Genomic DNA, 21464 nt, shown 5'->3' with positions numbered 1-21464 from the left:
TTTGACAAACACATTCTGTTTCTTCTTGTATGTCTGGACTATTTTCCATTTGGGAATCTTATCGCTGCTTTGGACGGATTGTTGTCTGTATACGTATAGCATTAAGTACTTTCAAACGCCTTTCCTCGATTCTCATTGCACCCTTAATGGTCTTTCTCTGTTTTTTTGCGTTCTCTTGTCTTACACTGCAACCACCAATTAAGCAGAAAATTACAGAATTTCACCATTTCTGGTCGCAATGTATTAACGTGAATTGTTTGCATGCATGCACACAGAGAGGCCAACAATGTGCATTGGTATATAGTCCACATGGAGGTAACAATAGGCTAGGGAAGCATTTATATGACTGTAGGTCAGTCCTTGTTTCTCCACTGGTTGTGCGATGAGGTTGTAAGGCCCCTGTTTGAATAAAAGGAAACTCCCCAGTGAGCAGATAAGCCTGAGCCCTGACACGTGTTCAAGAATATAAGTGGAAGAAGACAAGGAGAGCTGCACAGTAGCTGCTGTATTTCTATCATACGACTGGAATACAAACGTAAGCAGGAGTGTTGAAGGTTGATAGAATCATTTGTTTTGTCTGCAGTTGATAATTGTCAGACTCAAATATTACATATTGACAAACGGCTGGATGGCCTGTCTGTCAAAAGTGTGAACGGTGTTCAAAACTGGAAAAATGTCGCAGAACTTTAGGATTTGTCCCGCCAGGGATTGTCGGGGAGATTTAAAAAAAAAAAAAAAGTGAAGAAAACGCTAGAAAAATAGACAGAGCTCAGAGCCGAGGTGAAAGCCGAGTGGAAAAGAGAAGCTGGTTCGTTTGATGAAAGTAAATGAGCCTGGACTGGAGGGGGAGGGCTGTGCGAGACGAGAGAGAGAGAGAGAGACGAGTCTGTTTCCAAGTAGATAAATAATAAATGTGACAGGGTCGAGCACGTTATCTAATAGCCACTCTCTAATGCAACAGGTCATGGGTCAGTGGCGTGATAGCCGAGCCCCAGCCATGAATCCACGGGTTTTACCGGCGTTTATCTGTCCCCCTCATCCCAGAAAAAAGTTTATTCACGCTCCCTTTCTTTCTTACTTTTACAATTTGAAACCGGGAGGGGAGAGCACAAGTCTCAACGCTCCGTCCTCTCGGTGGGATGGCTGCCGATGCAGTCAGAAAACCCCAGACAGGAGGCAGTGTAAAGTAAACAAGGAAAGAGGGAGACGAGGAGAAGAGAGCCCGAGGACCGCTGAAGTGAGAGGAGGAGAGGGCAGCTGGGACGAGGAGGAGGGAGAAAGATGGCGCAATCTGAGAAGACGGGGGGGGAGGGGCACTCTGGGTTTTTTTGGCGAGCTCGCCGCTACTAAGCACCTAATAAAGGCTTCACTTCAACGGGTGGGATGCAGCCAAACTAATTCCACTGCTCTTTAAGCACTTGAGCACTAAGAAACTTGCTGCTTGTTGTGTGTTACATCATTTAGCATCCCCCCCCTCACCCCCCCCGTCTCCTTGGCCTTGACCCATCTTGAAAATAGCCCGTGATTAAGGAGGGGTTTAATATTCACACATAGTGGCGGCTTTTGCACGAGAGCTTGTCACAGTCGCGACGTCGAGCTTGTGTGTCTGCTTGTTCTTTCCTCTCGTCCCTTTATCTGCTCTTCCCCTCCTGTATTTTGTCTTATGAGCCCCCCCCCCCCCGTCTCTTATCCTCTTCTACTTCCACTCCTGAGGCGTGTACCATTATGTATACTCAGGTGTCATGTTATACAACGTGGCGCCACTCTCAGACTACAGAGAGAGAGAGAGAGAGTAAAAGCATAACAAATAGATGGGGGGGAGGGGGGGGGGGGTTAGAGAGCCGCATTTGTTTGTCATTGCACTCCCCTTGTCATGTCATGCATTTGCATGCACAATAGTGTGTGTGTGTGTGTGTGTGTGTGTGCGCACATTTGTTTGTTCTCTACGGGCGTGCCTGTCTTTATCTTTACGCTTGTGTTTCCTCTGCATGTTTTTTTGTGTGTTTCACTTTCAAGCCGTAATAAACTCCCCGGCCCCCCCCGAGGCATCGTCCTTTTGGTGTTTGCTTCTCTTTGCTCTAATTTTGCACTGAAACCTGGACTCTGTCATCATCGCCCCCCCCCCTCCCTCTCTCCAAGTCGCTTGCTCCCCCCCAAGTGTGCGACTTCATTCTGCCGGAGCGGGTCGATGAATATTGATGAGCCGCACTCTGGTAGAGGCCAGACCCGCAGATACGTGGATCCCACGGCTCCACCAGCACTCCCAGTCCCACACGCCGACGCCGATACATACCCGTCCCCCGTCTCCCCTCCACCACCCCCACCACCCCCACCACCCCACCCACCCCGCGCTCCTGCTCAGGTCAAGAACTTGAGATAATTGCCAAGTCACAGAGGAGATCGGCGGGCAGTTTTGTTGATGGGGGCAAAAGTTGACGAGGCTTTTATTAACAGCTCATACGAATTCAGGCGGATAGAAAGCATCTTTGACTTGACTCAGAGAGGCCAACAACCTCATCAGCTACGCGGCGCAGTGTCGCCTGAGCTGCAGATATTTAGAAAGAGACGGGGTTTCTCAAATTGAAAATATGCATTCAAAGATATGGCCAGTGCTTCTTTGTTGTTTTGTGTTTTTGTTGGCATCCCACTTTGTGATTTATTCTGTTTCACAAGTCAGAATAAATTCGAAACAAAGTTTATTAAGTAAGCATATCAGCAAAAGTAAGAGTTTTATGTTTTGTGCAGGTTCAAGGGTAATGCTTCATTGGATGAAATAATCGGCCTTAATGTGATGAAATGAATAAACAAATTAAAACCGTATTAAATAATCGGTCACTTAGAGCCGTAGGGACAAATTGTGGGTCAAGTAATCCCGGGGCCTCTCAAAGATTGCTGTTGCCGTTTGGGTCCAGAAATTAAATTAGGCATAAAAATCATATCACAGCTGTTTTTTGACCATCATGTAATCCACAAAAAAAAATGGTTAAACTGCCAGAAAACAGCTACCTGAAGATGAAAAGGGGAATCTGACACCATTGAAAGATTTTCTACACCATGGCATTAAATAAAACATGCTATCCTCCATTTATCCTGATAGTAATCTGATAGAAAGGTGCAAATTATGGCGCCCGCCATCATGGCGAGCGGGAGACGCGTCCATGGCGACCGCTGATGGTCGCACCGACATGGCCTGTATTCTCCGTACATGACAACTGGTGTGCAAATTGGGCGTCTGCTGGGCTTGTTCTGTACTGACAGTATGAGTGGGTGACAGTGGTGGCATCAGAATCCTTTTCCGTTACTTTGGTTTCTCATATCAATTCCCATTACTGGGTTGTTTTGAAGTAATCCAAGCTGCAGTAAACACTCCTGTTGGCCTCCAGTTTCCATCTAATTGTCCTAGCAGCTACTGTCTGTTTGAAGAGGATTTCCTGATATCGCATGCAATTACAGTAGTGTAATGTGAGGTCGAAGGTCAAGCAGTGGTGCTGTATGGATGTCTGTTGGTCTTGGGCCCAGACGGATTTGTCTCAACAAGCGGTTGGATGAATAACCATTAGATTGGCAGATATCCGTGGTTCTCAAAGTGTGGTTTTGAGGCCTTTGGTGACTTTTCTGAACATACGGTGCATACACGCTTCAGCCAGTAGCCGTCCTCAATCAGACTTTTCCAGCCAGCGGATGTTTTGTTCGCACAGGCGGAGGGGCTCAGCTCTGACTGTCTCCAAACTGAACCTCCGATAGGAAGTTTTGACATTAAAGCTTCAGGAGAAAATCATCCAACCTTGAACAAACTTCAACTCTGCGCTCGACCAGCACCACGGATCGTTGTGTCTCAGAAGGCGCTGGGAGTTGCGACGTCCCCGGCAGAGTGAGGGATCGAGCCGTTTGTCTTCAACACATCCCCACTACAAATAACTCTTTTTAATCCAACACAGTGTTTTGATTAATGACGGGAACGCGCACAAACTGTCTGTGAGGCTGACGGGTCCCTCTCCGTAATCGATTCACTGCTATTTATTTACTCTGTAGATCACTGTATAAACAATTGCCTCGCTTGTTGAATGTATCATTTTCACTGTGGGCCCCTGTCTGTCTCGCTGTGGGCGTTACGTCGGAAAGCCGCTTTAACGCCCTGCCGGTGGGCGTCAATAACTTAGTGGCGTTGGGCCACTATAAACAGCTGTGGGGAAACCCTGGGCATGGTGTGCTGTAACAAAGGGCCTATTTCCCTTCTGCTGGTGGATTCACAGATCCGTCAAAAGTAAGATTTAATTCTGTGCTCTGTGGCTTCGGGACACCCACTGCCCCTTCAACGCCTCGTTCAACACCGCTGTGATAAATGGATCAAACGCTTGAGATTCATGAAACATCTCAACCTCACCACAACAATCACCGCCGACGCTTTCTTTCCTCCTGACGGAAGTAAGCCATAGATAATGAATATTAATATGCTTGAGCATTAGTTTCTCTGAAAACTTGTTGTTATTGGAGGTTGAAATTGGTTTTGAGTCCCCGATTATTTAGTTACCAAACTATTACTGAATGCTAAAAGGTTTTAGCTCCTGTGTCACTGAATATTTGTGTGAAAAAATCTACTGTACCAAAAACACCGCCAAAAAAACCCACTCGCACACCGATATGTTAATTTATGTTATCAGTAATGTTGCACGCGTGTCAGCGATGAAAAAGTAACAACAGAATACAATTTAATGAAATATTTATTTTATAATTATAATTTCTTATGCATTGCATGCATTGCATTTTAGATGAAATAAAAGAGAAATAAATGACCACTGTTGTATTATCTCTCTCAACAAATTGGCAATTTTTCTTTATTTGCTTTGACACAGACTGAACCCAAGTGGGTCTAATCAGTTGTGGAGGTTCTTGGACATGGAGGGGCGGGGGGGAGTTCGCCAGGCAGACCCCTAATTGTCTCTTTCTGACTGACTATTTTATCCCAGCTTTCTCATCTATGATCTTGATTGCGTAATGCTACTGTTCATCAGAGGCCAGACCAAAATGCTGCTTGCCGAAAAACAACTCTGAGGATTGCACATACACATTATACTTGTTTTGTTTCGTGTGTGTCAGTACACGAAGTAAATGACAAAATGGTAATTTCAAAAGATCACTGTAAAGGGCACCACGTCTCTGTCTTCTGGGCAAAACCCACATCCTTTAAGCTGTGTGTGTGTGTCTAAAATTATCCACGATATTAAAGTGTGACTTTAAATTCAAAAGACGACAGTAAAGCATTTTGATGCTGAAATATTTACAGGGTGAGAGTTTATTTCCGTGGGAAAGACGGTGACATATAAAGGAAATCATTTCACAGCAGCTTATTGAAGCTCGGTATTAGTGGTATTCAGGACATTGTTTTTGATTGTGTGCACACATGCTTTGTTTGCATGGTGTGTGTGTGTGTGTGTGTGTGTGTGTGTGTGTGTGTGTGTGTGTGTGTGTGTGTGTGTGTGTGTGTGTGTGTGTGTGTGTGTGTGTGTGTGTGTGTGTGTGTGTGTGTGTGTGTGTGTGTGTGTATCTGAATGACGAGTATCTCATGCTCGTCATTCCCAAGAGGAAGAGGTGACTCCTCTTTCATCTCTCTCTCTCTCTCTCACACACAGTCTTTTTTTTACTTCATCTCCATTTTTATCCTTTGGTGAAACCGTGTGTGTGTGTGTGTGTGTGTGTGTTCTGCTCTGCCTATCGATTTGCCCCGAAGCGGCTCCCGTCTGTCTTACACACACACGTACTCTCAAACTCTGTTTCTGTTTTTTTCACACGCTGAACAACGGACTGCACTGCAGTTTTTAATCAGTGGAGATTTTCAGACAAACTTCTGTAATTGCGTTTTGGTCCAAAAATGTACATGTGACATGTGAGTTTATACTACTTTAAACTTTAGAAGTAATGACATTTTAGTCAGTCTTCTTCGCTTCGGAAAGTCAATCGACACACTTTGATGTTTTCATTTTTCACTCAGTTGAAGGGGGTGTCAAAGTAATAATTTAGCTGCTGGTAACCGCTACACTTGTCAAGATTAATTTACTCCAGCCTCCCCGACTGCTTACTTCATTTCCATGTTTTCTTTTGGCATTATTTTGCCTGAAAGCATGCCTGCTTCCAATCACAGCAAGCCAGTGTGTTGCACAGGGGTGGCATTATTTTATTAGCGCTGCTTCCTTCCTGAAAACACCTAGTGTCAACCCTGCCTGTGTGTGTGTGTGCGCGCGCATGTAAACATCTGCTTTTTAACATGTTGTACTTGTTATTTTTTTGCTCTTGAAGCTGAGTGGTTTCAAGCTTGTAACCTGTTGTGATGTCGATTGTGATGAATATACATTTTTTTCATTATTGATTAATCAAACTGTCCAAGTTTTGTAAATAATACGACCAAAGTCTGTTTTAATACTATTACTCAAAAGCAGTAACAGGGGTAGTTGACCATTTTGAAACAATGACGACAGTCAGACTAATGATTAAAGACAACAGCGATTTCAATGGCTGCAACGACATTCTTCAGGGACCGCTACCGTTCATAGCTCTCGTAGCTAGCCAAATAAGCTAACAGCAGCTCATTGGACAGAGTCGATGGACTACAGCAGCTCTGAACAGAGATTTTAAAGAAATGTAACCGATTTAAGCCCACACACGGATGCAGCTGGTTAAGAATAACCGCTCCCTGGCCCAGAAAGAAACTTCTGTTAGCTGGTGAGTAGCGCTTGCAGCTTCCATCAGAGTAAATAAAGACAACAGCACTCTGGCGAGAGAGAAGAGAAGTCTATGGCTGGACAGGTCTGTAGTGGCCAGTTATCCAATGTAGTAAAATATTATTGGAGCTTTATTCGGTGTAAATGTTTAAACACTTTTCCTCCAAATGGGGAAGTGGGAATGGGCCAAAAAAGACAAATGTATAGTATTTGTTCACAGTTTGGCAATTACCCTGCTGTCCACTTCTGTAGCTGATCTTTTATGGACAGATGGACAACAATGGGAACGTTGGAAAGTGTTTTAAAGTCCTCGATGGATGCGGAAGGGGAAAAATATACAATGACTGACTGACCGACTTGTCCGATCCAATTTGCCAGCTTCGTGTCGTGGTTTTAGCTGACGGTCTTGTCTCCTCCCTCCTCGCTCTGCCCTCCTGCCCTTTCTGCACCACAGAGGAAACGCTGATTTTAATCACTGGATTTAATTGATTACCATCCCTCACTGTTAAGTCAATGAAAGCCCCGCAGCCACGTAGTCATTTTCAGCCATTCATTTGTGACCCACTGTAGGCGAGTGTTGATTGTTACGGTGGGAACAGAGACAGAGACTGGTCGGAAACAGAAACCGGCGTCTTCACAAAGCATTCTCCCTTACATATCAAAAAGATTAATAAATGTGGCCATAAAACTTTATGAAATGCCTCAACAGCTAGAGAGTGTTCAGTATTCAGCATTCATAACAGAGTACGGCAATAACAATGATGAACAGGCTTTGGGTTGCGGTTTACATTCAGTGATGGATTTGAGAGCTTTAGATTGCAGCGAGGGCTTTTTACAGGTAGTTAAGATTCCATTTCTGTTTCCCAAATGACCTCCATTTCCAGAGGGTCCCGAGCTCCAGCTTTGCTCATTTATTGCTCCATCCCCCCACGTGAGACGCTTCACTACACCACTGTGCAAGGACCTGCGGTGCTGCTGCTTATTTGCATAAGCATTTACTTGTGAATTAGAGGTTCAACACCACCGATGTCTTAAAACCGGTATCAGTACTTTATTAAGGACATCAGCCGATCTTCAGCGTTCTTTAATAATTAATCCTATAGAAATAATAAAGGTTGGTGGTGCTTTTTAAATACAGGATTATGGATCTTGTAAAGGTTTGTAACTTTCTAATTTAAGAGTGAAGATTCTTTATATTTTCCATATACATCTTTATTTGTCTCTTTGTTAAAGACTGCAATTTATAATTCCAATGTAAAATGGCTATTAGGGTTTTGCAATTAGATGCATATTTGCTAAAATTGTGATGAGTGGATGTTTGTGGCTAATTTAAATCACTAAAATGAGTGCTTTTTATGTTTTATATTTCTCATTAACACTCAATCAGTTACATCTGTTTGCCTCCAGTAGTTACCAGAAAATAAATTACGTGAGGCTTCCTCCACTTCTGCACGAAGATCCACGTGGTAAAGGGACTCACCGCAGAGCTCCACTGGGGCTTTTTAACAAATGTCTCGGCTATATGTTTCGTTCAGAAGCTTGCAGAGGTGTGCCGTTTTGCAGATGCGACATGCAGCCACAGGAGCTCCAAGCCACAGAATCTTTCCAGCATTATCAATAATCAATCGATAACTGTTTGAAACAGAAAGGTTGTCGTCATTTTATTAAGAATTAGAATGGCCCCTGGTTCTCTTTGCCATCTTAATGTACGTATTCATCCGCTCTAAGAAAAAGTGTTTTACTGCCTCCAAAGGCATTTCATTAAATTATCTTCAATGGGACGTCTTAATTTGAGAAACTCAAATGTGAGTCATTTGGAGCTGCTGTAGATCGAAACCAGCGCTGATAGAAGTGCAGTAGTAGTAGTAGTTCCTGTACTAACCCAGCTTCATTATCAAACCGCCGTAATAACTGCCCGTGTTAACAGGTTCATCCGCAGACTGTTGCTAGTGTCTTAAAATGTTTAAATTAGACTGTGTATAGACCTTTTAAGCCAGTGAAATAGCGCCGGGCATTACATGGATATCCGGTCTTATAAATTTCATCCCACCACTGAGGCTGAAACTATGTTTTATGAGCCTGTCTGCGGGTGATATTTGTGTGTGTGTGTGTGTGTGTGTGTGTGTGTGTGTGTGTGTGTGTGTGTGTGTGTGTGTGTGTGTGTGTGTGTGTGTGTGTGTGTGTGTGTGTGTGTGTGTGTGTGTGTGTGTGAGAGTGAGTGAGACAGAGCCCGTCTTTGCAGCAGCCACGCTTTGGCAGGTTGTAGTTTTCCCCTCAGAAATCAGCCGCGCTCTGAACTGTTAAATCACACTAGAAGCCAACCTTTGAGAAGAAAATTAATTACTTTCCCTCCGCCTCCTCCTCCTTTCTTTTTTTTTTTTTTCTTCCCCATATTAACCCCCCCCACCCCCCTCATTCCTTTTCACTCTTACACTCCCCTTCGCGATCTCTCTCTTCCTCGAAATGAAATAAAATAAGTTTGGCCACAGGTGACGTTGTTTTGAAGCGAGCGGTGAAACGTGCCACGAGGCGCGCCGCCCGGGTTCCCTCCTGGCTGGCGCTGGTGTAAAGTTTGCTTTGATGCTCGTCTTGTTTGAGTGTTTGTGATTCGCTCAGTTCATTTGGGCTCTTGTTTCTGGCAGGATGCCTTTTCCCATAAACTGTGGCGCAATCATTAGGTTGTCATCCCAATCGAGAGTTTCATTTGAAATCGATGGAAGCTGCCTCCCCGTTTCTGTGGAGCGTTCGTTTTGGATCGAGTCTGGTGGAAGTATCCAAGATATTAAAAATAACCGAAATCCACTTGACGCCGCCATCTATCAACATATTTATCCACAACATCGCTCGAGCTGCAGGATTTGAAAGAAACAGATGGCCACTCTAGTTAGTCAACTCTTCATTTACCTAATTTGCGCTTTGTGCTCAATGAACTGGTGTCATGTTATAATTAGCAGCCTCACAGGGGGCCTCTGCTCTTTTAACTCCCTTTCTCACCCTCTTCCCCTTTTCTCCACCCTTCCTCCCAGGTCCAGATAGAAGCTGTGGAGAACGAGGAGAAACGCTACGCCCTCTTCCTGGAGCTGCTGGAAGCTGCGGAAAAGTGGGAGGACCTTCAGCCGCTCGCCCTCCTGTTACAAGCATGGCCACCGATGTTGAACGAGGAAGTGTAAGACACGTGATTTTATCTCTTTAGCACTGAAGACGTCGCCATAACGATAGGCCTCTCTGCAATGTGTTGTCATTTTCCCCGACAGTGGGAATTGGAGACAGAGACTGGTCGGAAATAGAAACGGGCGTCTTCGCAAAGCTTCGGGTTCTGGGCTTCTTGCACCAGCTGGCGCCTCATGAGCCTCATCCGGTGCTGGCTAGTGCCTAATGCTTTGACTGCTCTCCTCCTCTCCGTTGTTCTTGATTAAAAGCGAGTGGTGTCGGGAGTTTATTCCTTCCGGCGCAGGCAGACGGTGTTTAAAACCGTGTCCATCAGCAATTTAAAGAGTTCTTCTCCAGTCGTTGTAAGAAACTCACAAAGCTATTTATAAGTGTGTGTGTGTGTCAGCATGATGGACACTAAATGAACTGTCCTTTGTCAGATAAGGGGACCACGTTCCTGCAGTGACTTCCCGACCTGCCTCTGATGTGTCCGGCGGGGCTGGAGGCCGTCTTCCCGGATCGCGTGTAACAAAACACAGTGAAAAGAATGCGCAGCACGTGCGAGAAGCGCTTTCGAAGTCGTCAGTCCATTAGCGACTGCAGAGTTTGTATCGAGCTTGTGTAAAGCCAGCGTCGTTTCCACTGAGAAGCAGGAGGAGAGATGGGATTAGGTGCCGGGACTACGCAACTTCTCTGACTTTGACAGTGCAGAACAGCTGTAGTCAAATCGCCACTGCTGGGACATCGCCTGCCGCGATCGCTTCTTTCAGCTGGACCGTTGTTCTGCAATTCTGATTTAAATTCAAATACGACACTGAATACGAACTGAGCTTCCGATTATGGATTTTCTTTTGGCTCGCCGCTTCAGTCCGCCTCATTTTAAACCGCTGGAGTTAATTTGCTGCGACCAGCGTGCTGTGATGTAGTGTTCCTCTTTGAAGCTTAAGAGCCGGAAATTTCGGGCTGATCTGTATTCAGAGTGCATTTTATGTGTTACGGACGCTGCATCCAGCAGTCATCCTTTAGGAACCAAAACTCAGAGTAACCTTCAAATGTTCCGCTTTAGATCTGAGCTTTCCGAGACACATCGTTAACCTTGGCTTTCGGTCAGACTTTCAATCTGCACCGTTTACTGCGTGGATCTGTAGAAATGTGTTCCAGTGAGACTGCGCGGGGCGGTTCTGGGAGCTATATGAGTTGGATCTGAAAGCTTATCCCCAAAACTGAGTCATGATTCTAAGCACGGATGGAGAGCTGGCTGTGACTCACGCTGCACCCTGTGACGGAATTGGCGGAGTCTCGTGCAGCAGAGCCTCCCGGCGCCCCGCCTGGTAAAGCACAGGAAGCAGCCGCGTGCCAAACGGCACACGAGCGTGCTCCCGTGGTCGCATCATCATCCGAAGGAGAAGCCCCCCCCCCCCCATCCCCCGGTAGCCGGATAGAGGGCCGGCTTTGATGGCGATGGTCACACACAGGAGCCCTGCTGTCCTCGCTGCTGTCTCCGTCTTCCTCCTTTCAAAGCTCTTCCGATCACACACACCATCTACTTTGGCATAAATACACACACACACACACACTTGTATCACGGGGTCTCTCTCCTCTAACAAGTCTTAAGACACCCTTCGGGCGGCTAATCTGACATCAGGGTTCCAGCCTTTTGTGTTTTTCTTTTTTGCTTCTCCTCATATAGCTAGAGATTTATCAGCACGTTACTTTCTTCCCTTAAGCGTGTGAAAACACCCGGAGTGAAACAAAGCCCTCGTTTGCACCGGATTCATCCTGTCATCTCCAATCCCCTACTTTTCCCTTCCAGGCATTTAATGTGCTGCTCGTCATGTTAATCACACACACGACTTTGAGCAGCGCTGGCCGGTTTCATCACTTGTTTAACAGTGGTGCATTGGTTGTCTGATAGGTGAGTGATTAATCTATTCTAAGGTTAAAGACCGGATGATGAGGCTCTGGCGATGGATGGATAGATATAGATAAAATAAGGAATACCAACCTCCCTCGAGGTGGCGGCAATGTGACGATGCAGATTGTCTCAGCGAGACGGTTCACACCAAATGATGGCGCTCGGCACGGGCAAGTAGATAAGAAGGTTGCTAGATGGGCGGATGGATGTACAGGCACATGTTTTGGCGCAACCGCAGCATCTATAACTATCGCATTGACTCCAGGCCATGCTAATGCTAATATTAATACAATTAATACTTTCACCAGGATCCATCCGTCAACCGAGATCTAATTAACAGATAATGAGTCGCTCTGTGCTTCCCAAAGGTGTATTTTCTCCCTCCTATGACTGATATTAATAAAGATCGGTGAAGGTCGCACTGCCTTAATGTCGATGGCATTTGCTGGCCTCGCTGGGAGCTAATCGGTTACTCTGGAGGCATTAGCAAAGGTCTTGAAGACCTCATAAAGGAGCGTGTCAACAAAGCCACGCCTGTCAGCGCCGGCGGCTGGTCCCCCCCTGGCGTTCCCTGAGAGAAAGAGAGAGGGAGAGTGAGAGAGAATGCAGCGTGTAGGTGTTTAATATTAACCGCAGGAGTAAAGTGGTCAAACATCTTTCCTCCTCGCTGGCATGTCAACGTCAGCATTCATTAGATCGACTGCAAACCTCTCGATAGTTCTGTCTGAGCTCACGTCAGCCTGCGATTTGATGCTGTTACTGTTACGTGGCGGTTGTATTTATATTATTCACAATGACGCACAGCAGTCGTCTGGTGTGACCCGGTAATTTCTGCAGGATCTCCATCGGGAGAGTATTGGTTTAAGTCTTACCATATATTTTATTTTAATGCCCAGTGCGGTTGTGCTGAGCACGCTCACTAATACCGCGAATGCATTCACCGGCCCACGTTGCCCCGAGGAGCTCAGCGGAGGACTGCACGCAGACACGCTCCTCATTCACGGCTGCGTCTCGCTCTCCGTTTCCAGGGCAGAGTCGGAGCGTAACCCCTGGGTGGCGCTGACCTCGGCCCTGCTGACCCACCGCCAGGCGCCAGAGTGCAAATTAGACCCGGGTCAGCAGGTCGTCGGCATGGTGCGGTCCATCTACAACACCAAACACCAGCTGCCTGCGCAGGTAAGCAGCAGATAATAATCTCTCATTGTTTTTCATGTAAATGAGTGCAGAGTTTCAGATAGAAACATATTTTTATTTTGGGGGGTAATTTGTGATTTTTATGTTTTGCCTCGGGTCAATAAGGACCGACTGAGACTGAGAGTTGAAAACCAAAGACCAATCGGTTTGAAGAGTGACTCAACTCAACTGACCTTTTATGCACATTCAAACCTCAAAGATTACATTGAGGACGGTGAAAAGCCACAGAAAGAAATCCCCGTCCCCAACACATTTTCGATTCCCCTCCTATAAACATTATTATGAATATCTCCCTGCAGTGCCAGCATTTCACCGCATATCTTAACACAGGAGCCTGAAGCTTTTAAGCACGTTACCCACTGCAACGTGTTCGCATCAGTTCAGTGCGTCTCGCAACGTGTTGTAGGCCGTTCGCCGCTCTTTGATGTCTGACTGCTTCTAATGCTATTCATGCCATACTGAGCACCATGGAAGCTGTGAGCCTAATGCCATTCTGTGTGCCCAGCTCCGGCTGACTGTGATATTAGTTTAGCACTAATGCTATTTAGTGTGAATAGGCTCGTGTCTGCCTGTCTGTCTAATATCAGTGTGGGAAGAGGGGTGGGAGGTGCAGAAGGAGGCCTTTTACTCTGTTCTCAACCGCTTTAATTTAAATCTGCTGGAATGAAACCGCCGGAGCACGGGGAAGTCAGATTGCATTGTGATATCCATATATTACTGGATAGCACTGTGTGCCTGGTGCGTGTGTGTGTTTTTTGTGTGTAGGCCTTTTGAAAAGTATTACGCTCCCGCATGTACAGTATAGGAACATCGATTAACCTTTACCTTTCCTTTCCTCCCACTGTCTCCTGATCTCCTCTTTTCGCCTCCCTCATATATTTTCTCTCGTTTGCCTTTATCCCTACCCGGCCTCCATTTATCCATTCATCAACACAATCTTTCCATTAATCCCCCCTCCCCTCCCCATGGCTTTTTTCCCCTCCAGTGCATCAGATATATAGCCACCCTGCTGCTCCAAGACCGGCAGAGCCTCCTGCAGCCTGCACTCAAGCTGATGGCCGAGAGCGGCGATGAGCAACTCCTGCAGCAGACTCTGGATCAGATCAACAGCATGGATGCAGTAAGTTACATTGTGGCGGTCGGCATTGTCCTTGTCCAGATGCAGACGAAGCCAGAGTCCACGGGAGATGCCATCATTGTTTGCCGTCTCTTTGTTTGTGTCCCCAGAAGGTAACGGGCGCTGTTGGCTCTGGTAGTCCGGCTTTTGCATGATTTTGAAAACGAGTAGGTAACACGGCCGTGTGTGTCTCCACATTCGAATAAGCACGTGCTCATCGGCCTGCTGCCTGTACTTGTGGTAATCCACCGTTGGATCAGAGAGTGATGGTTTAAGACTGTGTGGGCCGCCCTCCACTGTTCCCCCATCAGATAAGCAGTTGTCCCAAAGAAGGCGTCTCAGACCCAGCAGACCCGCTCTTTGTTCCTGCATCAGATAGGAGAAAGCCTCTCTGTTAAACGGCCGAGCCGCCCCATCAAATGAAACGTTAACGTCGGCGTATAAGTCGGCCCACCTGAGCCACACGCCGCTTTTATCCCGCGGGGGAAAGGAGGGGCGGCGCGTTGAAGTCTGAAACGGAGAGAAGATGTGTGATTTAGATGTGAGGACGAGGAAGGCAGACGGAGGTGGAATCGCTGTTCAGAGCGAGAAGGGAGATCGCAGACGTACAAAGACGGGAAGCAAGCAAGCGAGGGGCGAGGGAACGGCGCCGAGGGAAGGGAGGGGGGGGGGGGGGTTGCTCTGAGACATTATCTCGCCGCTCCCCGAGCGAACGTGGGCCGTGTTCTGAGAAGAGCCGAGCGGAGTTCATCTGAAGATAACATCAGCGCACGACCGAGAGAATCTGATCACAGCTCGCAGTGTCCGTGCAGACCCCTTCTCTCTCTCTTTTTGCTACTTGTTTCCTTGTTTCCGACGGCCTAAAACTATTTTAAAGGGAATCTGTTCATTCCAATTAAATTAGAAGGGGGTTCAGGATATCCGTTTTAATAATGGAAAAATATGTAATTGGGGAGGCCAGGGCTTTAAAAACCAAGGAGGCTCTGCTGGCGAGGGACAGTCATGGCCGATTGGACCTGAAACACGGAAGTCCTTTCCGAGCAACGTCCAATTAGTTTTAAGACTTGTGAGATAGAAAAACACTGCATGCGGGTTTGTAACACTCATGGAAAAAGGCTTTACGAGATCTGTAATTTTGTCTTCTGTTGCGACCCTGGAGGTAAAGTGCTTGTACAGAGCAACTTGCTGGGAATGTGAGTGAGTGCGATTAACCACAACAGCAACTCGCCACACGAGATCACAACGTTGTGCTCTTTTTCTAAACTTTTATTTATTTTTTTGTTTATTTAAATTATACCCTTTTTCACCATAATGTCCAAACACGTTATGTCAGATCTGCAAATGGACTCTTCAGCAGCCGGCTATTAGCAGATCACAGGTCCTTGTTCTTTATTTAAGTGTGGCTTATTCGGTCAGAAACTCTGAGAGCCCCACAGGAGCTTAACTATTAATTAACTGTTGTTATTATTAAATTACTTTTGGCGTTTCTTTTGTTCCCCCCCCCCCACATTTCTATAAAACACATTTATCACAGACAACCATGTGGTTTTATTTACCTTCATGTCTACATTATCACGCCTGAGGCAGATTTTGGCCACAATGCATCACATATTTATCAAACGCAAAACAACGCGCCCTTAATTAAATACATAAAAATGTCGTGCCACTCTGAGTGATTGACAGGCCTTATCTCCAGCACTTCTTCCACCGCTGTGTGTTCCCTCGCACTCTGCTCTGTGTCTGATGTCATAGATTACGGTGCACATTGTTTCCCCCTCCCCAGTATTGACACAATTTTTTTTCTCCCATAAGAGCGATGGCCCTGGATTGCCAAAAAAAAAACAAGATTCATTCTGAAGATTAGTTTTTAATTAAAATCCTGTTATAGAAAAACACTTGGCGGAAAAAAAGTAAGGGAGTAAAAGTAATTTGTGTAGCTGTGGCGTGAGCTCCTTTTTTATTTAGCTTCTTGTTCGCTGCAGAGGAGACCAGCACGGGTGGAGGAGAAGGAGTGGGAGTAGAGTAGATGACTCGAAAGGGAGACAAAGGCGTAGTAGATGGAGCCGGTAATGAAGAAGAGGTTCTATTGTTCTCCGTGATGCAGGGAAATACCACGCAGGCTATTATTTCCCTTCACTGTGAGCAAAAAGCACATGTAGCCCCTCCCCATTATTTCCTCCTCTCCTCTACTTCCCCCCCTGCTCCTCCTGGTGATGTATGGCCCGCGGATGAGCAGGGAGCCAGAGGTTAACACCAGGCTGATGGAACACACTCACAAGCACACACACACACACACACTCAGGCACACACAGCTGGACTCAACAGCAAAATGTTCAGGCATTGCTGTGTTTGCTCACCGTGGTTTTGTTTGCTCATGTGCGTCACTTACCACTTTCATTTTTATTCTTTTGGCTTCACAAGCTTTTCTGTCACTTTCAATCATGCCGTGCTGCAAGCAAGGGCAGGTTGGTGTGTGTGTGTGTGTGTGTTGTTTGTGCACGCTCGGTTGCCCCCCTAAAGCCCGGTGACAGCGAGGACGGAGGGACAGGAAGCAGAGCAGAGAGAAGGAAGAGAGGAGAAGGGAAGAAGACACTGGCCCGGCTTGCCAAAGATGCTTTATGATAGAAATGATCGACGGAGGCCGTACATTATGTATCAGGCGATGTGCGTGGATCCTAATTCCAATCAAGCTCTCAGAGATTGGAGCAGGAGACGGACGCACGCAGGACACCAGAGACGTGCCGGGCAGGAGTAGAAAACAAGGGTGTTCAAAATTGACCAGACCAATCAGTCAATATTTAGCGTCCCCTGAAGACAAGTGGGAGAGACAACTTGGCTGTCTTTCACAGGGCAAGAAGTCAGTACGGGGGGGACGGGGGGGAGGGGGGGGGGCGCCGGCATGTTATTGCTACCGTTTGATGTGTCAGGTGTCTTGTCATGCTGAGTGTTTGTTCATTCACTCACTGCGCACGGCAACGGCATGGTGGAAGACACACACACACACACACACACTCTCACTGGAGACAGGAGATGCCTCCTGTTATCGCTTCACTAGAGAGACAAAGTGTTGTTTGAACCTTTTAGAGGTGGTTCCGGGGGGGCTTTTAACCTGACACACACACACACACACACACACACACACACACACACACACACACACACACACACACACACACCCCTTTACCGCAAAATAAACATACGCCGCGGGACAGGTTTTCATGTTCTTAAAGCTGCTGACCTTTGGAGGAAGAAAGGGAGGCATGATGGACGGATCCCCTCCTCAGTCAGATTCTGTTTGCGATGAACTGTTTGTGCAGGCGAGACCCGGGGGGAGTGGAAAAGAGGCTGAGGAGAGAAGCCTCACAGGAGGAGAGAGGGGGAGGGAACAGGTCTGTCAGCGGTACAGTAGACTGGACTGTGACCTGTATTCGACTTAGAGACCGGTTTGCCATTTCTTAGCTCTGGCAGATTTAATAATTGTGACTCGAGTCCAGAATACCACGGTAGAAATGGATAGTGGGGGTCATTTCAACCTCCCCACCCCCCATGTGCTGCGTACCATCGGCCCTGAAAAGGTGTGGACTGAGCCGTTCGTGCTGTAGAAAGGACATGCAATTGTCTGCTCCTTCACATCTATTTTCAGCTCCACTGTCAATCCAACTGACTCTGAGACTCAAAACAGTAATAGCCTGGAATAATAGTCCGTGTGTGTGTGTGTGCGTGTGTGTGTGAGAGAGTGAGTCTGTGTGTGTGTGCGCGCGTCACACGGAGCCATGTGTGCTCCGTAGGTGTGAGTCCTCGTTACAGCCAAACACCACAGAAGGTGATTTCAGTCATTAGCACCCACTCCAGTCCAATCAAGTCAAAGTAATTTGTGCATCATTTACTCAGAATAAAAGCTTCAAAGGGCACCAATTAAAACATTGAAGAAGGATTGGGCTTAGTTACCTTTTAGGTCTTATTTGTAGACATGCTCGTACCTCCGCTATTGGATGGACTGCAATGAAATTGTCTCCCTCAGCATTAATTGTTAATTCATTATATAATATAACAGAAAAGATTGCAGCGTAACGTCATTTCTTTTTTCGCTTGACAATACTTCATGACCAAATGCTGTACTGCAGCTCGACTTTGTGCTCCGGGTTGTGAGGTGTGAGTCAGTGAAAAGACTTATATTCAGCATATTTGTGGGTTAGACAAACTTTTTATAGTATAAAAGTTTTCAGTTGTTTAAATGATGGATGCAGCAGTTCTTTCGAGACGATTCGCTTCGTCACGTTTTAGCGCGTCAACAACTGAGCTTTTCCTCACGTGGAGACGGGAGGCTTTTATTCAAGATAAATGACTTGAATGACTTAAGCAATTAGCTGTTCACAATCACTTTCATTCATCATTTATCCTTTTATTTTGTAAAGTAACCGCCTGTCCTAACTGTCTCCTTGTTAGCAAACTTGTCTGAAATGTTTTTTTCCTCCACTTGCTCTTATTTCCGGCTGTCGCTTCTCTGAGCTTCACATTGATCTGCACTCACCTGTATGAAAGGCTCTACCTGAATAAAATAACATATACAAATATATACAAATTGACCTTTTATCAACATTTTGGTTCAACGACTTTACCTCATTTCCTGCAGCCAATCGATTTCTTGCCTTGACGTACTTTTCTGTTGTGCTGACTACTGATTCTGAACAATACGATCACACCCATTATCTTCGTAAGATATTGAGCTTCAAAATAGGTCAATGTCGACTGCAGCTCCAAAAGTTTGAAGTGTTGAGTTGTTTGTGCCTCCCGTTGGCTCTGCAGTGCATTCAGATTCCCTCGGAGACCTTTAATATGAATGTCCGCCCGTCTCCTGTGGAGTCTCTCACTTATTTCTCATTTAAAACAAAAATGCCTCCGTCTGTCTTGTCCGTCGTGCCCCCCCCCCCCCCCCCCCCTCTCCCCTCTCCCCTCCCTCCCTCCGACAGCTTGTCGTGATTCATCTAGTCCCATCTCTGAATGGAAGGGAGAAATTAAGGGATTAGTCATGCACGACTGTACTGGATCTCTATAACTGTCAAACCTCTGTCTCCCTTTGGAGCCAAAGGAACCATGAACTCGTATTGTATTTAAATGCTGAATCACATCCAGGAATGTTTCCAACGAAATGATGAAATTTAAGTGTTAATTGTCTATGTCAGATTTGCTCGCAGTAGCAGAAGGAACAACTCGTACGTGCAATGAGAAAACATATATATATACCGTATATGTACGGTGATCTTTTGTTTTTGAAACATGAGATTTTAGAGGTGAGGGAGAGAAATCCACCCTGTCCCGGCTCCCCTTCTCAACTACAGAAGGGAAGACATGAGCTCCACATTCATAATTGATCGGCCTCACTTCCAGAAATACCCTGACAGGCATTGGCTGTTGTGCGTGCGTGCGAGCGTGTATAGTTTAGACAAGTGCCGGCTCAATAATGGAGCGCAGCAAACAGGTGAGAGGATGCAGAAGAGATGGGCAGAGTCCCGGGGAGCCTCCCCCCCCCCCCGCCGGCACGCCGCCTGTGAACTTCTCCCAGCAGCCCCGGCAGCATTTTAGCGTTTTGAATTTGCATGCATTTTATTGATGTAAACAGGCGGAAAATGGGATTCAAACATTACGTAAAGGTTCGCTGCCGCACATGATTGTTGCGGGTAAACAAAGATGTTTTTCTCAAAGCATTTTTTTTGTTTTGTGGGCGCCGGGGTGAGTCCCCCGGGGTCAACGCGGGATTTGACCTCTGAACTGGTCAGGTTGTCCTCATGCGTGTAACATTGTAATCACGCACAGCCTGGAATCACTACGGAACAATGTTCGGCTGGTGAATCTCCAAATCTACCCGACACGTCGAGTGTTTTAACAGCCAGAGGGTGTTTGGAGAAAGGCCCGACCAATGAGAGCTGCTTATCCGGCAGATGGACCGGTTGTGCAGTCGCGGCTGTTCCTCTTGGCATCTTTCCGCAGGGACGAAAGAAGAAAAATCGCAATCACATCTCACCACATGCGCGCTCACACTTTTCTCCCTCCCCCCTTTTGTGTTGCTCCAGGCGACGGCCGCCTCCTGCGACGGCGAACTCCTCTCGCTGCTGCTGGACGCCGGGCTCCTGGTGGGCTGCGTCTCCTCGGCGCTCTACCCCCCGCTGAGCGCCCACATGCTGGCCCACCAGCAGGAGGGGGGCTGGGACGTCGGGAAAGCCGCCGCCGAGCTGCTGGCGGCGGGCCACGGGCCCGAGGCCGGCTCCCTGCTGCTGGCGCACCGCGGCACCCACCCGGCCCAGTTCACCTTCAACACCGCCCTGGCCGTGCTCAAGAAGTGGCTGTGAGGAAGGGGGAGGGAGGAGGGAGGGGGGGGGGGGGGGTTTAGGGAGCGCGAGTCGGGTTGAAGTGTTCAAAGAGGAGTTCGGACTCTTCGACGTGAGAATGTTAGTCAAGTCAGATCCGTGCGTTTCGTCCTGTAACTCATCAAATGGTCCACAGCAGCTGCTGTCTCTGCCGTGAAGAACGGATGCCTTTCAATTCCAAATAATCTGCTCGATTAGAAACGCGCGCACACACATGAATACAGCGACATGCCTGGGGGCTAATCAGAAAAGGCACTTTCTGGCTGCGTTTGTGTGTGTGTGTGTCCTATTGTGTGGTGAATTAATTGAGCAGTAGCAGGGAAGCAGTGGGTGGATATTAGCCTATTGTTCCGTGACAGGTTTGCCTCTTTGACGTCCCCCCGTTAAACACCCTGCCTCCGCTCCATTGTTTTCCCCCCCTAATAATGTCTAATTAATTCTTCCTCAACAAATTAGCCCCTCAGCTGCCCCGCGCTGTGTGTTTGTCTGTGTTTGTGCATTTCTATGTGCACGTGCAAATGTATGCAGGCTGCGGCGATCTAAATTATGGCTAATGATGATGAGGAATAAACATGCACATGTGTTTATATACTCATTGCTGCTGTCAGCACAGTGTTTGTGTGCATGTTTTATTGTGTCACACCTTTTAAGATCTGAAATAAAGAATAAATCATGACAATGAGTTTGTTTGCTATTTTAAAAAAATATAATGTATATATTTATTATAATTTGAAAAGTACACAACTGGGTAACATCTAGGTTTTTGCATTTATTTCAATAAACGTCTTTGGTGTTTGGTTGTTTTCTTTTGAGTTAAAGGCAAAAAACATTTCATTTGATTCTTCTTTATAATGAATGCATTCAAGTGTTTTTCAGCTGAGTTCAAAACTTAAAATAATGCAGTTGTGTCGACTGACGTTCCTCACAGCAGTTTACTTTTGTATGTGCTGTAAACAATAAACCTGCCCTATCAAAATTTAAAAAGTCCTTTTTCCAATGGGGTATGA

The 21464-nt window shown here is 46.6% G+C and overlaps 1 protein-coding gene across 1 annotated transcript in view; it reads left to right on the top strand.

Moving 5' to 3' along the window:
* Positions 1-21133, top strand: part of nbas (NBAS subunit of NRZ tethering complex) — a 107393-nt gene extending 86260 nt beyond the window's left edge. Inside the window, exons 50-53 of the mRNA XM_078093309.1 lie at positions 9743-9882; positions 12810-12957; positions 13961-14095; positions 20164-21133. Of these exons, the coding sequence (XP_077949435.1) occupies positions 9743-9882; positions 12810-12957; positions 13961-14095; positions 20164-20439 (699 nt within the window). The 3' untranslated portion in view covers positions 20440-21133. The remainder of the gene's footprint in view (positions 1-9742; positions 9883-12809; positions 12958-13960; positions 14096-20163) is intronic.
* Positions 21134-21464: the final 331 nt, after the last annotated feature.

This window comes from Gasterosteus aculeatus, chromosome 18, assembly GCF_964276395.1.
Source record: "Gasterosteus aculeatus chromosome 18, fGasAcu3.hap1.1, whole genome shotgun sequence".
Taxonomy (NCBI): domain Eukaryota; kingdom Metazoa; phylum Chordata; class Actinopteri; order Perciformes; family Gasterosteidae; genus Gasterosteus; species Gasterosteus aculeatus.
This window is presented reverse-complemented; position numbering and strand designations above follow the sequence as displayed.